At 53.5% G+C, this 17,727-nt stretch overlaps 5 protein-coding genes across 5 annotated transcripts; all 5 read right to left on the bottom strand.

Moving 5' to 3' along the window:
- Nucleotides 1-20: 20 nt before the first annotated feature.
- Nucleotides 21-11,775, bottom strand: TRA1 (transcription-associated protein 1; the record flags this gene model as incomplete). Its single annotated transcript, XM_062944570.1, has 2 exons — nucleotides 21-11,653; nucleotides 11,721-11,775. 2 exons carry the CDS (start codon nucleotides 11,773-11,775, stop codon nucleotides 21-23), a joined length of 11,688 nt encoding a protein of 3,895 aa, XP_062803413.1.
- A 98-nt stretch (nucleotides 11,776-11,873) lies between these two features.
- QC764_0039920 (uncharacterized protein) lies at nucleotides 11,874-12,399 on the bottom strand (the record flags this gene model as incomplete). The annotated part of the gene is made up of 2 exons (XM_062940279.1): nucleotides 11,874-11,881; nucleotides 12,213-12,399. 2 exons carry the CDS (start codon nucleotides 12,397-12,399, stop codon nucleotides 11,874-11,876), a joined length of 195 nt encoding a protein of 64 aa, XP_062803412.1.
- An 877-nt stretch (nucleotides 12,400-13,276) lies between these two features.
- On the bottom strand, nucleotides 13,277-14,023 carry QC764_208610 (uncharacterized protein; the record flags this gene model as incomplete). The annotated part of the gene is made up of 1 exon (XM_062944569.1): nucleotides 13,277-14,023. The coding sequence occupies one exon, from the start codon at nucleotides 14,021-14,023 to the stop codon at nucleotides 13,277-13,279; it is 747 nt and encodes a 248-aa protein (XP_062803411.1).
- A 760-nt stretch (nucleotides 14,024-14,783) lies between these two features.
- QC764_0039900 (uncharacterized protein) lies at nucleotides 14,784-15,323 on the bottom strand (the record flags this gene model as incomplete). Its single annotated transcript, XM_062940278.1, has 2 exons — nucleotides 14,784-15,051; nucleotides 15,286-15,323. The coding sequence occupies 2 exons, from the start codon at nucleotides 15,321-15,323 to the stop codon at nucleotides 14,784-14,786; spliced, it is 306 nt and encodes a 101-aa protein (XP_062803410.1).
- A 946-nt stretch (nucleotides 15,324-16,269) lies between these two features.
- Nucleotides 16,270-17,651, bottom strand: QC764_208600 (uncharacterized protein; the record flags this gene model as incomplete). The annotated part of the gene is made up of 5 exons (XM_062944568.1): nucleotides 17,589-17,651; nucleotides 17,301-17,416; nucleotides 17,094-17,232; nucleotides 16,826-16,986; nucleotides 16,270-16,763 (listed from the first exon to the last, which is right to left on the bottom strand). The coding sequence occupies exons 4-5, from the start codon at nucleotides 16,893-16,895 to the stop codon at nucleotides 16,270-16,272; spliced, it is 564 nt and encodes a 187-aa protein (XP_062803409.1). The 5' UTR covers nucleotides 16,896-16,986; nucleotides 17,094-17,232; nucleotides 17,301-17,416; nucleotides 17,589-17,651.
- Between the last annotated feature and the right edge of the window lie 76 nt (nucleotides 17,652-17,727).

Here is a 17,727-nt window from a genome sequence, read left to right as displayed (position 1 = left end):
CACCTTCCCCCTTCCCCCCCTTACAACCAAGGCATCCACAACGGATCCAGCGTAACCGCCAAACTAACCGGATTAACCGCCTTGCTAATCAAGTCAATAACCGTCTGATGCGCCGGCAGGTTCGCCGCCGGAGCCTGCGCCAACGAAACCGCCTTCTTGACCACAATATCGCAGTTCGCCTGCACCGTCTCCCGCAGCTGAGTCTCCGTCAGGCCCGTCGTCCTGTTAGACGTGAACCAAAACATCATCTCGTCCCTCACATACAGCGTCAGGGCATGCTCCAGCTGGAACTGCGGCTCCGTCAGGCACCGCGCAATCGCCATGATGGACGCGGCAAAGATCCCCTCCGTCGCCAGGGGGCCCATCAACGTCTGCATGTTGGGTGTCAGCCGGAAAGGTACGTGCTCCGAGTGGTAAAAGATTGGTCGGTTTTGGGCAATCTGCGAAAGGAGCTCGGAGCCCCAGATGTTGCCCGTCTTTCTGGAAATGTTGAACTTGTTGGGGTATCGCTTGTCGATGTGAAGCGTGTACGTCATAAACGTCAGCGCCGCCAGCTGGTAGGCAAACCGGCGACGGAACAGCCAAAACTCGGAAAAGTCGGGGTAGGCCAGCTGGAAGTACTCCAACGCGATGGTGTGGTCGACATACTTTTCCTGAATCGCACGCATCACCTCCAGACGAGCCGTATTCAACTGCTCTTGTTTCTGCTGCGGAGTCAGGGCCTGATTGGGGTGGGCTGGTCCAGAATGTCCCGGGGGGCCGGAGCGGGAAAAACTTACACCTCCCTTGTTGTCCATGAGCGCTCTAAGCTTTTCCATGGTGTACATGATGGGCTCGTCCTTGGAAATACCGTTCCGACGGCAGTGGTCCTCGTAGATGGCCTGGAGCGAGATCCAAGAAGTGTCCTCCTGAACTAGACGGATCGTTGGCGCAATCGGAATCATCAACGGCAACGTGAACTGCAGATCGCGGCGACGGCTCTCCTTCTTGCTGGCTAGTGTCTGGTTGAGTTGGCGGAACAGTTGCAAGACGCGCTCCTCACGACGGCACTGGCGATGGGCAGGATGCTGGACCATAAACGCATGCATGCTTCCGTCATGGCCACGAATCTTGAGACGGCGGTGCGTGGAACCCGTGTTGCGCACAAGGTCGACGTTGGGCAAGAACCGCTCGATCCGGATGAAGTCCTGGTTCTTGTCCTTGTGCTGGAGGTATTGTCCCGGGACCTCGACATCGTCAAATTTTTGGTACCGGAACTCGCTGAGGTGCGGAGAGTAATGCGCAAACGACTCCAGTGGCTGCGGTGTCTGGCGGCGGTCCAGCTTCTCTTCGAACTTGTCGCGCCACTTCCTCAGTTTGTGAATGTACTCATACATGGTGGGTTTAACTCTCACAAAGTCGGCCTCGAAGGAGCTTCGGATGTGAGCTGGGAGTATCGTCTCCGCAAATTTGATAATGTTGGACTCGGTTGCCTGGGGAAGCTTGACCTCTCTGGCGTACAGCTGTGGCGACCGGCTCACATACGACAGGCTGTCGTTGAACAAGGCCACAATCAAGCGGTACGCATCATCATCAGGCGGGCACTTGAAGTGCTTCTGAATCATATCCACCATCGTCTCCATCGACAGAGCCAGCAGAGGGAACGCAGTCTTGAGCACGCTCATGATATCCTCAGTGAGCTCCCAGGGCTGCTTCTTGTGACCTGCTTGCTGCTCAGCCGGCACAGGAGCAGCATTGTTGGGATTGCCGGCCTCCTTAGGCTCAGTCTTGACCTGGTTGGCATCGCCGTTCGCCGTGGCAGGTCTCGACCCATCAGCTCCCTCAGTCTTTGCCCCGGCAGCTCCTGCTTCCTGCTTGGCAACCGCTGGTGACCCGTTAGGCTTGTTGGCAGCAGCAGCAGCAGCTTGCTGACTGCGCTGTCGAGCCTTGTTCTCCTGCGCCTTCTTGATGGCAAGGTAATCTTCCTTGCTGGTGCGAAGCTGGAAGTAAAGTGCCTGAGGGAACGTCTTGGCAATCTTGATGAGAATGGCAAACACCCTCGGCGCCTCTTTGTGCGAGATGCCATTGAGAAGCTGCGGCACAAACGTGATCCACCACCAGACGTGAATATCCCCCTTGAAATCATCAAACCCTCCGGCAATGGTGCCATTGGCATCATCCAGGCTGAGAAGCCAGAGAATTCGAGCGACCAGCTTCCGAGACTTGTAGTTCTTGTAGCTGGAAGCAGCCTGCAGATAGCTCGTCACAGCCTGCTTCGCCGTGCTCAAGTCTGCCGGGTTGTCCTTGAACTTCCGGTCGTTGAAGTAGCCCCATTCGGCCCACGCCTTGGCTGCGGTGATGTCATAGTACAACGCCGTGCCGTAGGAGCCATCGGCCTCCTCCTTCTGGCCAAGCTTCTCCTGGAACATGCCCTTGAGAGTGTAAAACTCGGCCTTTTGTGTAGTGTTGAAGTAGTTGAGGTTGGTGTTGTTGATCACGTCCAAACCGTTGGTAAGCTCATCGGCGTTCTGATAATGGCACTTGGCCTGCTCACGGAGCTTGAGGAAGGCTTCCTGGATTTCAATGTTGGGGAGCGTGTAGATCCGCGTGAGTTGAGTCACGCAGACATCCGGCAAGGCGTGCTTTCGCGCGACGTGAGCAAAGCGGTTGATAATCCATGCCGTCTCGTGATATCCACGGTAGGCATACGAAGCGCCACCAGCATTCTGTCCCTGCGCGGGAACCAGCTGAAGATAGGTGTTGTTGATCAGCCCAAAGATGTGCTGTCTCCAAGTCACCAGATCATGCCAGGCCACAATATCGTCCCATGTATTTGGCAGGCGATCGCGCCACGTCGTGAGTAGCAGTTTGAGCTCGCCCGACTTGACATCAAGGTTCTGCTGGGTGGTGTTGGCAAGGCTCGTGCAGATGATGCTAGCATCGTGCAGCTCGACGAGCTGCTGGAAGTTTTGCAGAACCGGGATATGCGCAGCCGTGAGACGCTCAGGAAGCTGATGCCACTTGCGGATTGACAGTTGAATGGCCTCGTCGACATGACGGTTGAAGTCTTGCAAACTCTCCTGCTTGTGGTAAAACTTGATCAGCGACATAAACGCCCTGAAGAACGCGCGTCTTGGTGTCGGCGCGTCCATGACACCCGCAATTATCGTGTCAAGACCCTCCCTGTTCTCGGCGTTCTGCCAATACTCCTGACTCCGCCAAGCGCACTCAAGCACAAGGTCCTGGAAGTTCTCGTGCTTGGCAAAGTCCTGGAGGACGTCCCACTGTTGAAGCTTCTGCGCGCAAATCACCCACTGGTCCTCCCACAGCATGTACTCCGACTCCGAAAACGGCACGACACCTGTCCTAGCCTTGATTTGCGCGTTTTCATACATTCGCTGAGCCTTCTCCCACATGCCATGCTGCTCATACGACAAGGCGGCATTGCTTTCCACAAACTGGCAACGCCTACGCCAGGTGCCATAAAACAAATCTTCCTCCCCAAGCGAAGCATAAAGCTCAACCAGAGCATCCAGGTTGCTCTCCCGAACAGCCACCGAGTCGATCTCGGGCTTGATGGCAGCCTTCTCCAGTTGATACAGGGCCGTGTACCACGCATCATATGTCTTGGCCGTGAACTTGAGCACATGAGGCGGGATCTTGCAGTCAGGCCAAGTGCGAACCGCGGCATTCATAAGAGACTGGACCACATTTGGTCTCTTGTCAATCTGGCGGGAGTGGTAATCCTTGGTCAGGAGAGTCACCATTCCGCGCTCGAGATCAGCCCGGTCCTCCTTGGCTGTGGCAGACCAGAACATGGGAAACAAAGCCACCCAAAGCTGGTCGGAAAGCTTGGGATCGATGTGCTGCAACTGAGTGATGGGCTCAAGAACATCACGGACCCTCACGTCACCAATCTCCGAAATGAACCGGCGATGGCTCGCCATGAAAGCCTCATACTTGTCATCAGGAATCAGCTCTGGCTCGCGAGAATCCTTGGCATAAACACCAGCAAGAGCCGAAAGTGGCAGCGTTCGGAAGTCGTCGCTCTGAAGCTGAATCGTGGGGTTCATGTCGACACCACCAAGTAGAAGCTGTGATGCCTGGGCCAACCAGTACGACTCGCCCAGCGTCTCCCAGTTCTGGTTCAGGATGACATACGCCAGTCGAGTGCTCGCTGTCTTGGACAAGCTCTTGTCAAAGATGGACATGAACTTGTTGCGCATCTCGACATCCTGAGCTCTTGTGCCAATAAGGAACGCATGTTCCAGACGCACCGTGAGCTCCGTCCGCGTGATCTTGGGATCCTCATAGATGCGAATGACGAGGTCCAAAAACTTCATCAGCAGTTTCGGATCTTGGCGATGCTCAAAAGTGACCATCTTGTGCAACACGGCCGTTTTCTCCTTCAAGGACGGCCATGTACCCTCGGAGCGGAACACCCAGCCCTCAACCATCTCCAGGATCTTCTCACACAGCTCGACATGCAACGACTTCTCCACAAGGGTCGCCAACACACTGAGAAAAGGGCGGCGGTTGTCTCCAAGGATGTCCATCCGCAAGGCAGTAACCTCGATAGCCTTGAGAATGAGGCACGTCTGGACTTGAAGATCGTACGGCTTCATCTCAGTTGCGCTGCTTTGGCCGTCCGCTGGGCGCGTTCCGGTGGTTGTTTGGGCCACAAAAGCATAATGAGAGACATGGTCCCTGGCCAGCTTTGCCTGCAACGACTTCATGATGGCAGGTATGTGCTGGTCGATCGACTCAGGCCTGCGGCGCCCAAGAGACCATAGGATATTGATACCAGAAACGTAGTTGCCAGCATTCATGCTTTCAGTAGCGATGTTGGACAAGAAAGTGATAATCTCGGAAGTCTGCGCCTCGGTCTCGCCATCAGCATCGGCATCCTCCATGGGGACGTCTTCGGGAACGGCATCAAGAATGCGCTTGACGATCGGCTTGATGTCCAGGTCACCGTGATACCCCCCGTCGTCATAATGCAAGCAGTCCTGGATCTCGGGGTTTTCGCACTTGAGACACTTCTCCAGAATCCGCTGGATCTGGGTCATGTTCTTCTGGATCCAGTCATCAGACTTGAAATTGAGGATGGTCCGAACAACCTGCAGAGTATTGATGATGTTGGTGGTGAACTTGTCGTCAAACTTGGGACTTTCCTTGTCCCCGGATGGCTCCGCCGTGAGAACAGCCACAGCCTTGTCGCTGACAAGAACGAGATCAGTGACGTTGGGGAACAAGTCTACTTCGAGATCTCCCCAGTATTGAGGCTGCAAAAGGTTGTAAAGCAGGGTCAGGGCCTTGCAGCACAGATCAGTCGAAGGCGGAGCCGGTGCGGGAAGAGATGGTGTCGCGGCGGCATGCGGCCTTGCAGAGGGAAGCGGGTAACGCTCATTGAGCTGAGCAATGAACTCCACCAGATACTTGATCATCTTCTGACGGGCCAACGCAGGAATCTGGTATTCACCACGCTCCGGCTGTCTAGTGGCCGAAGGAGAAGAGCCTGTGGCGTCCTCAAGCCTCCGCTTCTTCGTATTTGGTGACTCGGACAAGGCACGAGGTGGCTCGGTGGGCTTCCCTTCCACCCTTTGCTTTTCCCACTCCCAGATGAGCCACATCATGTTCAACGCAAGCTTCTTGCTTTCGTTGGATGGGTTGGGAGGAGACGCGACCTTGCGGAGACACTGAATAATGACCATGGCGAACTTATCACGGGAATCGTAGAACAGGGTCGGATGCCGGACCAAAAACTGGAAAATGCAAGCGATCTGCTGTGCGTTCTGGCTCTCCTCGGCCAAAATCCGGCGGGGTGCCATAGCCCAAGGCGGGTTTCGATCACCTGGACTGACCGCGCAATGCTTGGGCATAACAGGTGCCATCAACTCCAATGCCTGCGTGACGAGGGACCGCCCCTCGTTCTGGTTTGTCTTTAGCAAAGACGAGTAAATTTGGGTCACGATCTTGATGGGTGTTTCGTAATGGGCGATGAAGTAACCTATTACCACATACGCCGCATGCTTGTTGATAACATCATCCAGACGGATGTAGGTCCAGCCAAACTTGATGAAGTCTTTCCTAAAAGATTCAAGCATCCCACTGTGATACTTGACGAGCATCGCCGAAAGCTGCAGTACCTCCATTCTCGTGTGATCGATGCGGGGCTGAGAAAGGTCGTCATGGGGGCCCGTTGGATTCGCCCTCCAGATCTTGGTGTTGATCGAGTCAATTACGGACTTGTCCAGGAACTTTGGGCCAGTGGTCTTGTTAGGCCAGTGGCGCATGACGTCCATCGCGAGAATCGGGTTGACAATGTTGTGGATGAGATACCATTTCGTCCGCTGAGAGGCCGTTCTCCCCGCATAGATGTCAAGACACCGCAGCACCACCGCTCTCCAGAAATCGATACTGTTGCTGCAGATGATGTGCTTGTAAATGTGCGAGAGCAGAACCTGCGTCTCGCGGAAGTCATCGGCAGTGACAGACTCGATCAAGCTGAGCAATGGCTCCAGGTCCTCAGGCTTGCGCTCCAGAGCCTTGGTAAGGATGCTCATGAGCTGTTCAGATGCTTGATCAGCTGGCAGGCGCAGATGTGGTGGCAAGGAGTTGTTCTTCAAACTGCGTTCAAGCTCCTTGCCGACCTGCTTGAGCCAGTCAATGCGCTCCTTGCCGTCCAACCAGTACATGAGGTTGGAGCTGGGGAACTGGCAGAGAGCATCCAGCAGGTTGATAGTGTTGACAATGGCAACGAACTTGTTGTCCTTGTTCTGCTGGCCAGCCGTGATGCACCTTTTCATGATGGTGTCCACATTCGCAGCACCCCACGCCCGGAGCTCCTGGCTGTCTGGGTGTCGGAGAGCCTGGGACATGAACCGGCCATATTTCAGCTCGTCCAACTTGCCAATAAACATGGCCCAAACATCCGTAGCATACTTGTTGAGGTAGCGGTAAAGCGGCACACGGAAAGGGCTGAGATGAGTCCGTCTCAGCTTCTCCTCCAGGTCAAGGACGTTGTCAACAACCCGCTCCTTGAAGTGCCTGGCAGCATCCGGCAGCAAGTGGAAGATGTTGAACACGGCAGCAATGACCTTCATCGACTGTTGTTGCTCGAAAAAGGTAAAGGATGCCTCCTGCAGGAAGGCCGGATCGGCGATCTGCTTGATGTGATCCAGCAGACGGGAACCGATCTCGACCTTGAAATAAGTCGTCAAGAGTCTAAGCAACCGGGCAAGATTCTCCAAACTATGGACAGTCAATCGCTTGGCGTCCTGAAGACTAGCGAGAACAGGCCGAAGCCCCGACTGGAGCAGATCTTTGGGAAGCTTAGTCGTGTGCTGGAGGACAGACCTCAAAGCATTGTTGGCTGCCTCGATCGTAGGCTGAGAGTCGGAGTAAAGGCACTTGAAAAACACGCCGACAACCTTGCCCCTCGTCGGGTTATTCTGCCCTTGCCCAAACTCATCGAAGCTCATGGCGCTGCTGAGAATCTTGATGCAAGAGACACGGAGATTCACAATGAAGTGCTGTGTCCTGAACTCGAGGGCCTTCTGAGCGAGCGAATCATCACTGGCATCAGCCAGAGCCAGAGACTCCATAAGCAGTCTGTTGAGATCGCTGTCAAAAGGGACGAAATCCTTCTTGAGAGACATGTAGTAGGAGACGGCATCCACAAAGCCGATCTGAATGGCGAATGGAAGCGCACGCAGAGGCTTGTTGAAAATCGGCCGCAGCAACTGTGCCTTGTTTGGCTCAAGCAACTCCCACACCTCGGCGCCAGCAGCTTTGGCGATCAACTCGAGGGAACGGCGTGCCGTCTCACGCACATGGCGGTTCATGTGGGACAGCTCCCCATTCAGCATCACAATGATATTGGGAATGCGAGCAAACTTTGGGTTGACCTGCGACTGGGGTGTCGGTGGTTGTGGTTGTTGTCCTGCAGCAGGAGTCGGTGGCTGTTGATGGAAGCAGTCTGACTTTTTGATCCCTTTGGTGAGTCTAGTCAGGAGCATCTCAAGAGTGACCTGCGCCGATCTTCTGGTCTTCTCTGACAGATCCTGAGGCATATCCTTGATGACGTACATTAAAGCACGTACGAAGTCCATCTGCTTCGACACAACCCATTGATCTCCGAGATCAATGTCATTGAGCAGGTACTTGATCCCCAGCGTGCCTCCGGTCTTGGTGAACCACTCCTCCTCATAGCATCCATGGCAAAAGGCAGACGCCAGGGTGTTGAAGAAGGCAAGACGCGAAACATTTTTGGCGTCGTTGAAGATGGTGAGGGCCGAATTGTACACCTCCTTAATCATACGCTCGGCTGCTTCTCTGATCTCGGGGTTCTCTGATGCAAGCGAGTCCAGAATTGCGTCGGAAAACACCCGAGAGTCAAGGAACAGAGGTCCCTCGCCCGCTTTGTGGTCAAACGGGCTGACCAATCTCTTCATGTCAACCAGTGCTCGTCCAACCTCGACAATGGTGAAATGCCGAGCAAGATTCATGAGAAAGCCATCTACCTCCGACTTGAAGGCTGGGATAGACTCGGCAAACACAAGCGCCTTGATGAGCCGCTTCAGCAGCGCCTCTTCCTCGTTCTTCTTGACAATTGATCGCTCCCGATCGGTGGTTTCAAAGGCAGAAATATCGACAGCCCTGTTGCGTTTCACCAAGTCTTGCGCCTGGAGCCGTACCAGACGGGGAAGATCATCCGGAAGGTTGTCAAACCCGATGCGGAGCTTCACCTGGGCCGTGATGAGACTCAAGGCCTGCTTCTTGTAGTAGGCATCATATTGTTTGGCCGCAACACTTGACAGGCCTTTCCCAGGCTTTGGCGTTTCCATCAATTTCTGAACAGCCAGGTCAATTCCGAGATGGGCTGGGAAAGCTCTATCTCTCTTCGACCCAATCAATCTCACGTCAAAGCTGGCACGATCATCGACGTATTGCTCAAACGTCACAGGCAGCGCGTCGGTCATGAACTTCCTGTTGCGACCTCCAAGCTTTCCGAGAATTCTCAGCGTGGTGTGGGCGTGGAAGTGACTGTAAGGGTGCGGCTTGAGGTGATCAAACAAGGCGGTCATGAGATCATCGATAACGGGTGCCATGATGGGATCAAGGTAGTCAGCCGTGAGGTTGTCAACGCAGAGCTCCAATGTCCGAAGACCTTGTCCCACCAAGTCTGTACCTGCCCGAAGCGCTACTACCAGAGGGCGCATCAGGTAACTCAAGTGAGGTAGGAGGTTGCTCAGCCTTGCGGGCACCGTAAGACAAAGCTCGACGTAGAGATCGCGCTCGGATGGCTTGCGGGCAGCCAGCAGGAGGTTGTTCAGCACATCCAGCAGCATTTCCAACAGCGGCAATATCTGCTTGTAGAGATGCTCGAATTTGCCACCTCCAATACTTCTGAACAAGGAGCGAAGCAGGAAGAAATAATTCATCGGTTCCTCCGCCTTGGTCGACAGCTCAATGGACTTGGTCACGATATCCACCACATGAGGTAGCAGAACCTGCTCGTTGGACGAGGCGAACAGGGTAACCGCCATGAAGGCCAGTTTGAAGAGCCGCAGGAGAATGGCCGACTTCTTGATGTCGGCCGAGCCAACATCTTCGATCCGCTCCATAAGAAAGCGCAGAAGCATGCCGCAGAAGCTTGGGGAAGTGGCCTCGCTGGCCAGGAAGAACTGGGGAATGTGCAGGAGCGCCGTGTGCTCGTGCATCATTTCATAAAGTCGTGGAATTTCCTGTTGGAAAACCTCGTGGAAAGTAGCGGCATCAATGCAGTGGAAAACCGTCGCAAAAGTCTCCAAGAGGTCCTTTTCCTCCTTCCCACTAGAAACCATGTAGAAATTCGCCATGAACTCTACTGGGGAGCTGTACAGCGACTCGGTGACCGGCTTCTCGATTTCGTAGTATCTGAAAACGTAGGCGCCTTCGCGGAACAGCTTGATAATGACCTTGACCTCCTCGGCAGTAAATCCATGGGCAACTTCTGCCCATGGATGAGGGGCACCTGTCAAGTCAACAGTGCCCTGTGGATTGCAACTCTTCAGCTGGTAGACGGTATTCTTGAGCCCGTTCATCAGGTTCTTGAACAGAAATTTGTTGTCGACCACCGGATCCGCAGCCCTGTCGCGAGGGTTTGTTGTCTTGATGGGCATCGCAGTGAAAATGTCGATTTCGTCCCATTCTGGCGGGTGCTTCTTGTCGGCCAAATATGTCTCGGGGAAGAGGCCAGCCGTTTGCAGGGCGTATAGCTTGGACAACTTGACCGCATTATGATATTGCCTGTTCATGGCAGCGAACTTGTCGCCGATGGCGTTCAGAATCATGATGAGATAATGCCTCGCGTCCACCTTGTTTGGCAAGCGTGCTATGCACTCAGCCATGTTGAGGAGAAGCTTCGCGCTCATGGTCTGGAAGCTGGTGCCCGGGAAATTATCCTGCAGATTGCGAGTGTACACTTCCACCGTCTTGCGGATTTGTTCTGGCGTGAGGCTCTCTCGAACGTGATGGATAAGGTCAGCCAGCATACTGTACGCTAGAGGTCTCATGGTCTCATGGACAGTAAGGCCATCTCCAATCAGCGTTCGCTCTTCCAACAATTCGTCGATCTTGGGCAGGAAGATTTTCCGGAAATTGAAGTTAATAATGTGCCGGATGGCCACCAGCAATTCTTTCCGCGCGCTAGACTTTTCCCTCGGACAGTCCTTGAGCAGGCGAACGACGATGTCTGGTAGAGAGGGCAGAAAGTCTGTGAGTTGTTGCGAGTACTGTCTCAGCAGGTAGGCCAGAAAACTCATGGTCTTCACCTGGGCGGTGATGAAGTCTCCAAAGGCGGCCCGATTCTTAATGTTTGGGCTGACACCTGTGTGGATGGTCCCTCGCGCCGCGGCATCTTTGTGTGCTTGATCCTGAGCTTTCGCTTGGCAGCTCAGGGCAGACTTGATCAAGGGTACAAAGGCCTTGACGTTTTGCGCAACCGTGTTCCTGTAGACCTGGAATATCGACACAACAATAATGGGACATTCGGACAGGACTTTAAAAGATTGCATGCCTTTGAGTAGCGGCCTGTTGGACTGCTGATTAGCATCGGCATTGAAATCGGGAGGACCACCAGTAGCGACTGGAGATCCTGGTCTCGGCGACTGTTGATGCGGCGGAAAGGCAGCCTGCGTACTACCGGGGGTAGACGGTGCACCTGGTGGACCGGTAGACGACGTGTTGTCGATCTGTTCCCTCACCACTCTATCCAATTGCTCAAACAGATCCTGGATCAAGCTCAGGAAGGTCTGTACTTTTGAACCGAGCACCGCATGTTGATGGCGCATGATATCCGAGATGGTCTTGATGCATATTATGGCATTGTCCTCGTTATCGGTTCGGACCAGGGTCATTAAGAGATCGACGACTTCTTCGGCATACGGCGCGAAGGGCTCGGGTGGTGACGGCTGGGTCGGAAGACGGTGGAGGATTTCTAGCACGCAGTTGCGCAGTCTCTGGGCGTTCGCCTGCTCGGGCGTGTTCGCTTGGAAGATGCATGGTGATCGGAGAATGATGATGAAGGCGGGCATCAATCGCTTCAGGAAATTCGGGTAGACCTGGCCAGTGGTATAGTGTTCGAGCTGGTCGCGCAGGGCCGTTGCTGCTTCGACCTTGACCCGAAGCTCTGCGAAACACGCTCAGGTCAGCTTGGACTGCACCAATGCAACGGCATGATAAGTAGGCAGCCTTACCGATGTCAGGGACACTGAGCTTCCGCACAATGTCTTCGAAGGTCCCGCTCGCCATGGCTGCGACATTCACCTCCTCGGCAGGTCACAAGTTGACAACCCGGTCGATGCGCAGCACGGTCGATAATGGTAATTGAAGTTTGATATTGACGGCTTTTAACTATCTATGCGGGCGATTAGTCCTCCGCTGTGCGATGGGTAGGAGCAACCTCGTTTTAGGTGTGTGGGTTGGTTGTGGGTGAGGCGCCTGATGGTCGAACTGGAAGAAGCTCTGGGAAGCTTCAAGTTTGTCGCATTTGAGAAGACTCACTTTGGAATCTCCATCAGCGCAGTGAAATTAATAAACAGCCGCAAACTACTAGACTTTTGTGAAATCTCTGCAGAGGCGGAGGGGTCGTGACTATTAAAAAGTATTCCCGGCGTTGGGTGGGAAGTGTAAAGTTTAAGACGAAGGAAGGGGTATCTTGAAAATCAGAAAGTGACAAGTGAATTAACTGATGGAAGGCTGCGCTCCACGCTTCCTGGTGCTGCGCGTGTCAATCGAAAAATCCCAGGCCGTCGCGAAGCTGGGGGATGCGGCCGCGAAATCAAAGTGCGCTAGGCTCCGCACCATCAATCTTCCGGAGAATATGGAGGGGCCTTCTAGAAGCTGAGTGGCTGTTTGCCTCATGCCAAGCCTCATGACTAGTGGGGCAGGTACGTACCGTGGCACTGGGAGATCTTATCTTATCGATTAAGCACAGTCCCCCGCAGTCATCTTCCCCAAAGTCTTGGATCATCCCGGGACATATTGGAGTGATATCACCTTGACCTGACTTGGCAACTCCGGAGCCAAGGTAGTCAACAACCACAAATGTTTCGACAGGATCTTGTCATTACAATATAATAATTGTGTAGTGTATATTACTATTTCTCTTAAAGGAATGTCTTGGTCCTCGCCATCAACCACTCTAGTAGTTTTCTGGTTCTCAACCCTCATAAACAAGAATGAATGGATACTATAGCAGAAGCCAGCCCTTATTACCCATTATTACCACCAGCCAAAATAGTTAACCTTATCCCATACCAATCCAACAATGCAAAAACGATTGTCTATAGTCTTCGTGAAAATGTTCTTCGTAATATGTATGTATGTCCAAGTGAGTGTCTGGTATCAATGTGTGACACCGCCGTGTATGTAAGCGAATGTACTGAAAGATGATCCGTAGCGAGCGTGTCTTTCGAACAGTAGCGAATTTGTGGCCTTGAATGATTGTGTTGTGTCGTGAACGATTGTCGTATAAATCATGATTTGATCTCTTTCCCAAATGCTTTGTAAATGAATGCTAGGGGTGTAAACTCCCGTAACCCCGTGCTGATGCTGATGATGCTGATGCTGATGCTGATGCTGGTGCTGATGCTGATGCTGATGCTGATGTATGCAACGAATATGCGCCCCTGACAATGCTGAAACGACTGAACCCCTTATGAATGGTACTGAAACTGATATGTGTATGTCTGTGAGAAACGAACGGCCGCAGCTACCAAGAACTGCCTAGCAAGATAACTATGCGAGTTGCTCAAGCAGCGAACTTGGCAGCGCGACGGCCACGGACGGCACGAGCAGCAGCACCACCACCGCAGTTGCCAGTAGGGGGAACCATGGCAGACACATCGCCGTTGGTCTCAACGGAGCTGCCAGGGTTGGGGAACAGGATATCCTTGCTATCGGCTCCGACAGTGGTGCAGTCGCCACCAATGTTGGCCGTGAACATGTCGGGGAGAGCAGCAAGAGCATCTTCGCTGCCCTCGGGACCCTCGATGCTGACAGGGGCGCAGTTCATGTAGAACTCACGGTTGCCGACCTTGTTGACCCAGGTCCAAGCAATGGTAGCGTTGCCCGTTGGGATGTCAGCAGGGATGGTGTATTCGTAGTTGTCCACACCCTCGAGCGCAGCGTTGTCGGGAAGAATGTTGCCAGCTTGGTTGCGGGCAGGGCAGCCGCCCTGGATCGAGTGGAGGACCTTCCAGACAGAGGCAGCGGTGGGCGGGTTGTCATAGGTGATGGAAACCTGGCAAGAGCCACCACCGTGGACAGCAGAGCCGGTGAAGGCCATGATCTGAGTCGACCCCTTCTCCATCGGGGTAGCGGTACCGACGAACTGGGCACCGGCGCGGGCCTGGCAGGGGAAGTTGGCGCCCGTAGGGTCGAGAGGATCCTGGACAAGAGCAGGGCTGGTGTAGGGGACGGGGGTTCGGAGGAGCATGTGAGCCTGGGAAAGAGTGGCAAGGCCACCGACGGCAAGGACAGACTTGGTGAAGAACATTTTGATGGTTGGTATCGGTGTGGTGCTGGGTTGGTAGCGCAGAGCTGGCTGATACTAGAGTATCCAAACAAGGAATGACAGGACAAGTGCGGTCAACGAAACTTGGTCCTAGAAAGGAATGAAGATGGTATCTCAAAGGAGTGTGAGAGTAAGATGATTGCACCAGGCAATTAGAAAGGAAGGTGGGTCTTGAAGGAAAGACTGGAGCGGTTGATGTGAGTGTGAGGATGAGGAACCAAAAACTCCGTACCTGGAGGTTACCTGCTCCTTATATCCTCCCGTCCCAGCTCATCTCTCATGTCTACAAACAGCGGCACTGAGAACAGCATGTCGTCCGTGTGGGGACACAAAGGGCGAAGCCAGGTAGGTGCCTCTGATAGACAGGACCAAAACAAGGGCCGACGCAAAGAGGCCTTCGCAGCAGAGCATGGGATTCCCGCCGTGCTTGGCATATCCCGCCCGGGCTGGCACGGCGCCGCCCATGATGGCCCAGCACGTCTTGTCGCAGCTTGCGCCTATCCGGTAATGGAGCAGGGTGTACCGGCCGACTAACAACGAAGTTGAGTGGTTCCCATTGTGGTCTCTCCTGGTGGGGTATGTTTGAAGACCTGGTAGTAGGGCTGACCGTTCAGGGTCCAGCCGGCTGCATCCCAGGTTCAACACCGTAGACCCCACAGACATCACACAATCCCCCGGAATATCAGGTCACAAGAGGCCTTGCTGGGTCGACGGCCTAGAAAGTCAATGGCTGGGTACGGAATCAGTCGCTCTGCAGTCTGTTCCTCCATGACAGATCCGTATTTCCGGCGTCAGAGGATGTTGATGTTGTCCTGCGGCAAACGCGGCACGGCGGGCTGAGTGAGGTCCATGAAAGGGTATGTTCTGGGGTCTCGCGACCCGCTATCGTGGCGCACTTGTGCAAGAGGAGAGTCTGGGGGAGAGGCTTCGGCCTGCCGTCGACCAGGGACGGAGCCAGCCGAACCTCAGCATCGATCTGCGGATCCGAAGTGTGCCGCCAGCTTCCCGAGCTGTTGAGCAGGTCAGATGACAAGTTCAGACGGTCTCAATGGTTAAGTGGTGATAGTTGGTCATGGCAGAGGTGGAAGAGTTGCCTAGACTGTTGTGATTGTTGGCCATGATCCCGTTGGGCTCGTCAATGGTACCACACATGATATGGTGCTAGTTCCTTTGTTGGAACAAGGATTGAAGATTGATGAGGTTCCATCACCAACGATCAAAAAGATGCAACCAGCCCCACACACGTTGGATGTTCTGAAATGATCTGCGCTAGCTGCGTCATCTCCCGCAGGATTTGGTTCTTAGCGTTCCTTCAGTAGGGTTTAGGGCCAACGACCCCTGTAACGGATCATTAGCCTCAGCTGGTTGCGCTGTTGCTTTGGAGCATCTACCTACAATTTTGGCTCGAAGTTGCTCATCGCTTCACCTGTTTTGTTCACTTGCATATAATTCGAAGCTCACTTGAGGGGATTTGCGAGTAGGTAAATTCTGATATAAACGGTCGGCATGGACTTTTGTTTCTTTGTTGTGGCATAAAACCGTTGAACTGACTCCCTACTACACATCCCGCACCTTTTGTCTTGTGTGGTCGTTTCCCAACGCCAGGTTGGGGGCTGGATTTTCTTACACGGTTTGGAATCAATTCATCTGTGAGACCTGACATCTCTTTAGGACTCTGGAGAGCTTAATGTTCACTTTTGTATTCGAAAAGACCCGAGTTCCTCACTGCAAGTGTAACAACACCACCACAAGAGTATGAACACCATGGATATATCACCAATTGGGCATAGTTACCGGTCTTGCCGCCCTCTTCAAGCGTGACTACGGGCCGTTACTGTAATACTTAACAAACCGCCAAGTCGTCCACGATGCAGCAGTTCGGCTAGTTGGCACGAGTTCTCGTACAACCCGGGTGGAAGCCGTCGCATTAAAGCAACTTGCACCTGTGGCGCAGACCGCTCTCCCGTCGACCCCAAGTTTAGTCATAAAACACCCAACGGCCGCCATCGCCGCAGGCCACAGTGTACACACACAACCTAGATGTTTCATCTTTCTCATTCTCTATCTAAAGATGACAGATCAATCCACATTCGCTGACGGGGACCTCGCTGATCTCGTAACCAGAACTCAAAGCCACATTATCGCTGTCTCCTCCTCTCACCTGACTCGCGACCCAAATTCCATACACCGAACCATCACGGCTCCCTCTCCTGCCGGCCGGCCATGCCTTACACAGCAGCCTCCACCTTTGCCGGATCATTGGGATCACACCCATCAAAAACATACCCCGCCCTCGTCCACCTCTGCATCTTCTCCCGTCTAAACTCCTCCAAATCCCACTCCCTATCCTCCAGCTCATCCTCGTGATCCGGATGGAAAACATACACCTCTGCCTTTTTCGTCTCTCCTTCCACGTTCCCCTCCCCCCTCACATCCCCCACCTTCTCCAGCAACTTCACCTCGACCGTTTTCCTCACGTACTGCCCCCCCTCAAAAATGTCCAGCTTGTTCATGTTGGCGTTTGTGAGGCCGGAGGCGTACATGCCAAAGACTTTGTGGTCTTTGTCCGGGGTGATACCGGGGTAGTCGGCGCCTCGAACGCGGCGGCGGATGTAGCCGGGGAGGATGGCGGGGGTGAAGGTGTGGAGGGCTTTGATCTCGGGGGGGACGTTGGATTGGTTGTAGCAGACGGTGTAGAAGACGTCTGGGACCATGAGGGTGCCTATTTGTTTTCTGCTTAGTATGAAATTGTAAGTGGGAAAAAAGGGGGGTTGAGATGCTTGCCGTAAAAGAAGGCCGTGTGAGTCCCCTCGTCGGCTTGGACGCTGGGTTGAATATCCTCTAAGGTGACCATTTTTTGTTTTTGTTTTGCTTTATTTGGAATCTTGAGTATTTGACTCTCTGTTGGTGAAAATATCTTCTCTGTTGGCTGTAAACTGTTAAATCTGTTTATCAAGGTCGGTTGGGCTCAGTTCATATCTTGTTCATAAAGGCCGGGGATGTCGCGGCAAGATGGAAAGGGGGGGGGCAGGGGAGGAGGGGTTACACTAACACTTGCGCTAGACTTGCAACTTGACTGCCTATTTCGGAAGCTGTCTTTTGTTTCGATGTGTTGATGGAATGAGAAAAGAGAGGATATAAATTTGAAGAGATGGTGATTGTTCTCCTTTTACCCAACTTTTTTTGCCTGGCTGCCGATGATTGTTCACTGTGTCAGAGCGTGTAGGCGCGGCCAAGTACGAGAGACAAGAAGACTCACCTAGCCAAACTGTGGTATCAAAGAAGGCAAGAAAGGGATTGTGTTGGGAGTTTGCCTCTGGATGTCACTGCAAGCAATGCCTCATTGAGGGATGCCCAGTATTTGGGGGGGGGAAGCTGATTGAGGGCCAAACCAATGGGGATGAGTCAGGTGATTCTTGACAAAGCATTGGTGTTGGGTGAGAGGTAGAATGAAAGTGAGAAATAGACCATAGTTTCAGAGGGGACTTATTAGACATATATTCCTCCCAGGAAACTGTTCCCCATTACGGACTTGAGAGAGACTCACTGAGCTGGGTTGGCTGTGATGTCTTTAACTGTAAGAACATGACATACCAAGTAGACAGACTTTCGTGCCATTAACGAGAGATAAAGCTCACAAGTGAGCCAGACATGACCCAGATATGACCCAGTGACAGAAATAAAAC

The sequence above is a fragment of the Podospora pseudoanserina genome, chromosome 2 (assembly GCF_035222485.1).
Source record: "Podospora pseudoanserina strain CBS 124.78 chromosome 2, whole genome shotgun sequence".
Classification (NCBI taxonomy): domain Eukaryota; kingdom Fungi; phylum Ascomycota; class Sordariomycetes; order Sordariales; family Podosporaceae; genus Podospora; species Podospora pseudoanserina.
Note: the sequence above shows the minus strand (reverse complement) of the source record. Positions and strands in the feature narration are given on the sequence as shown.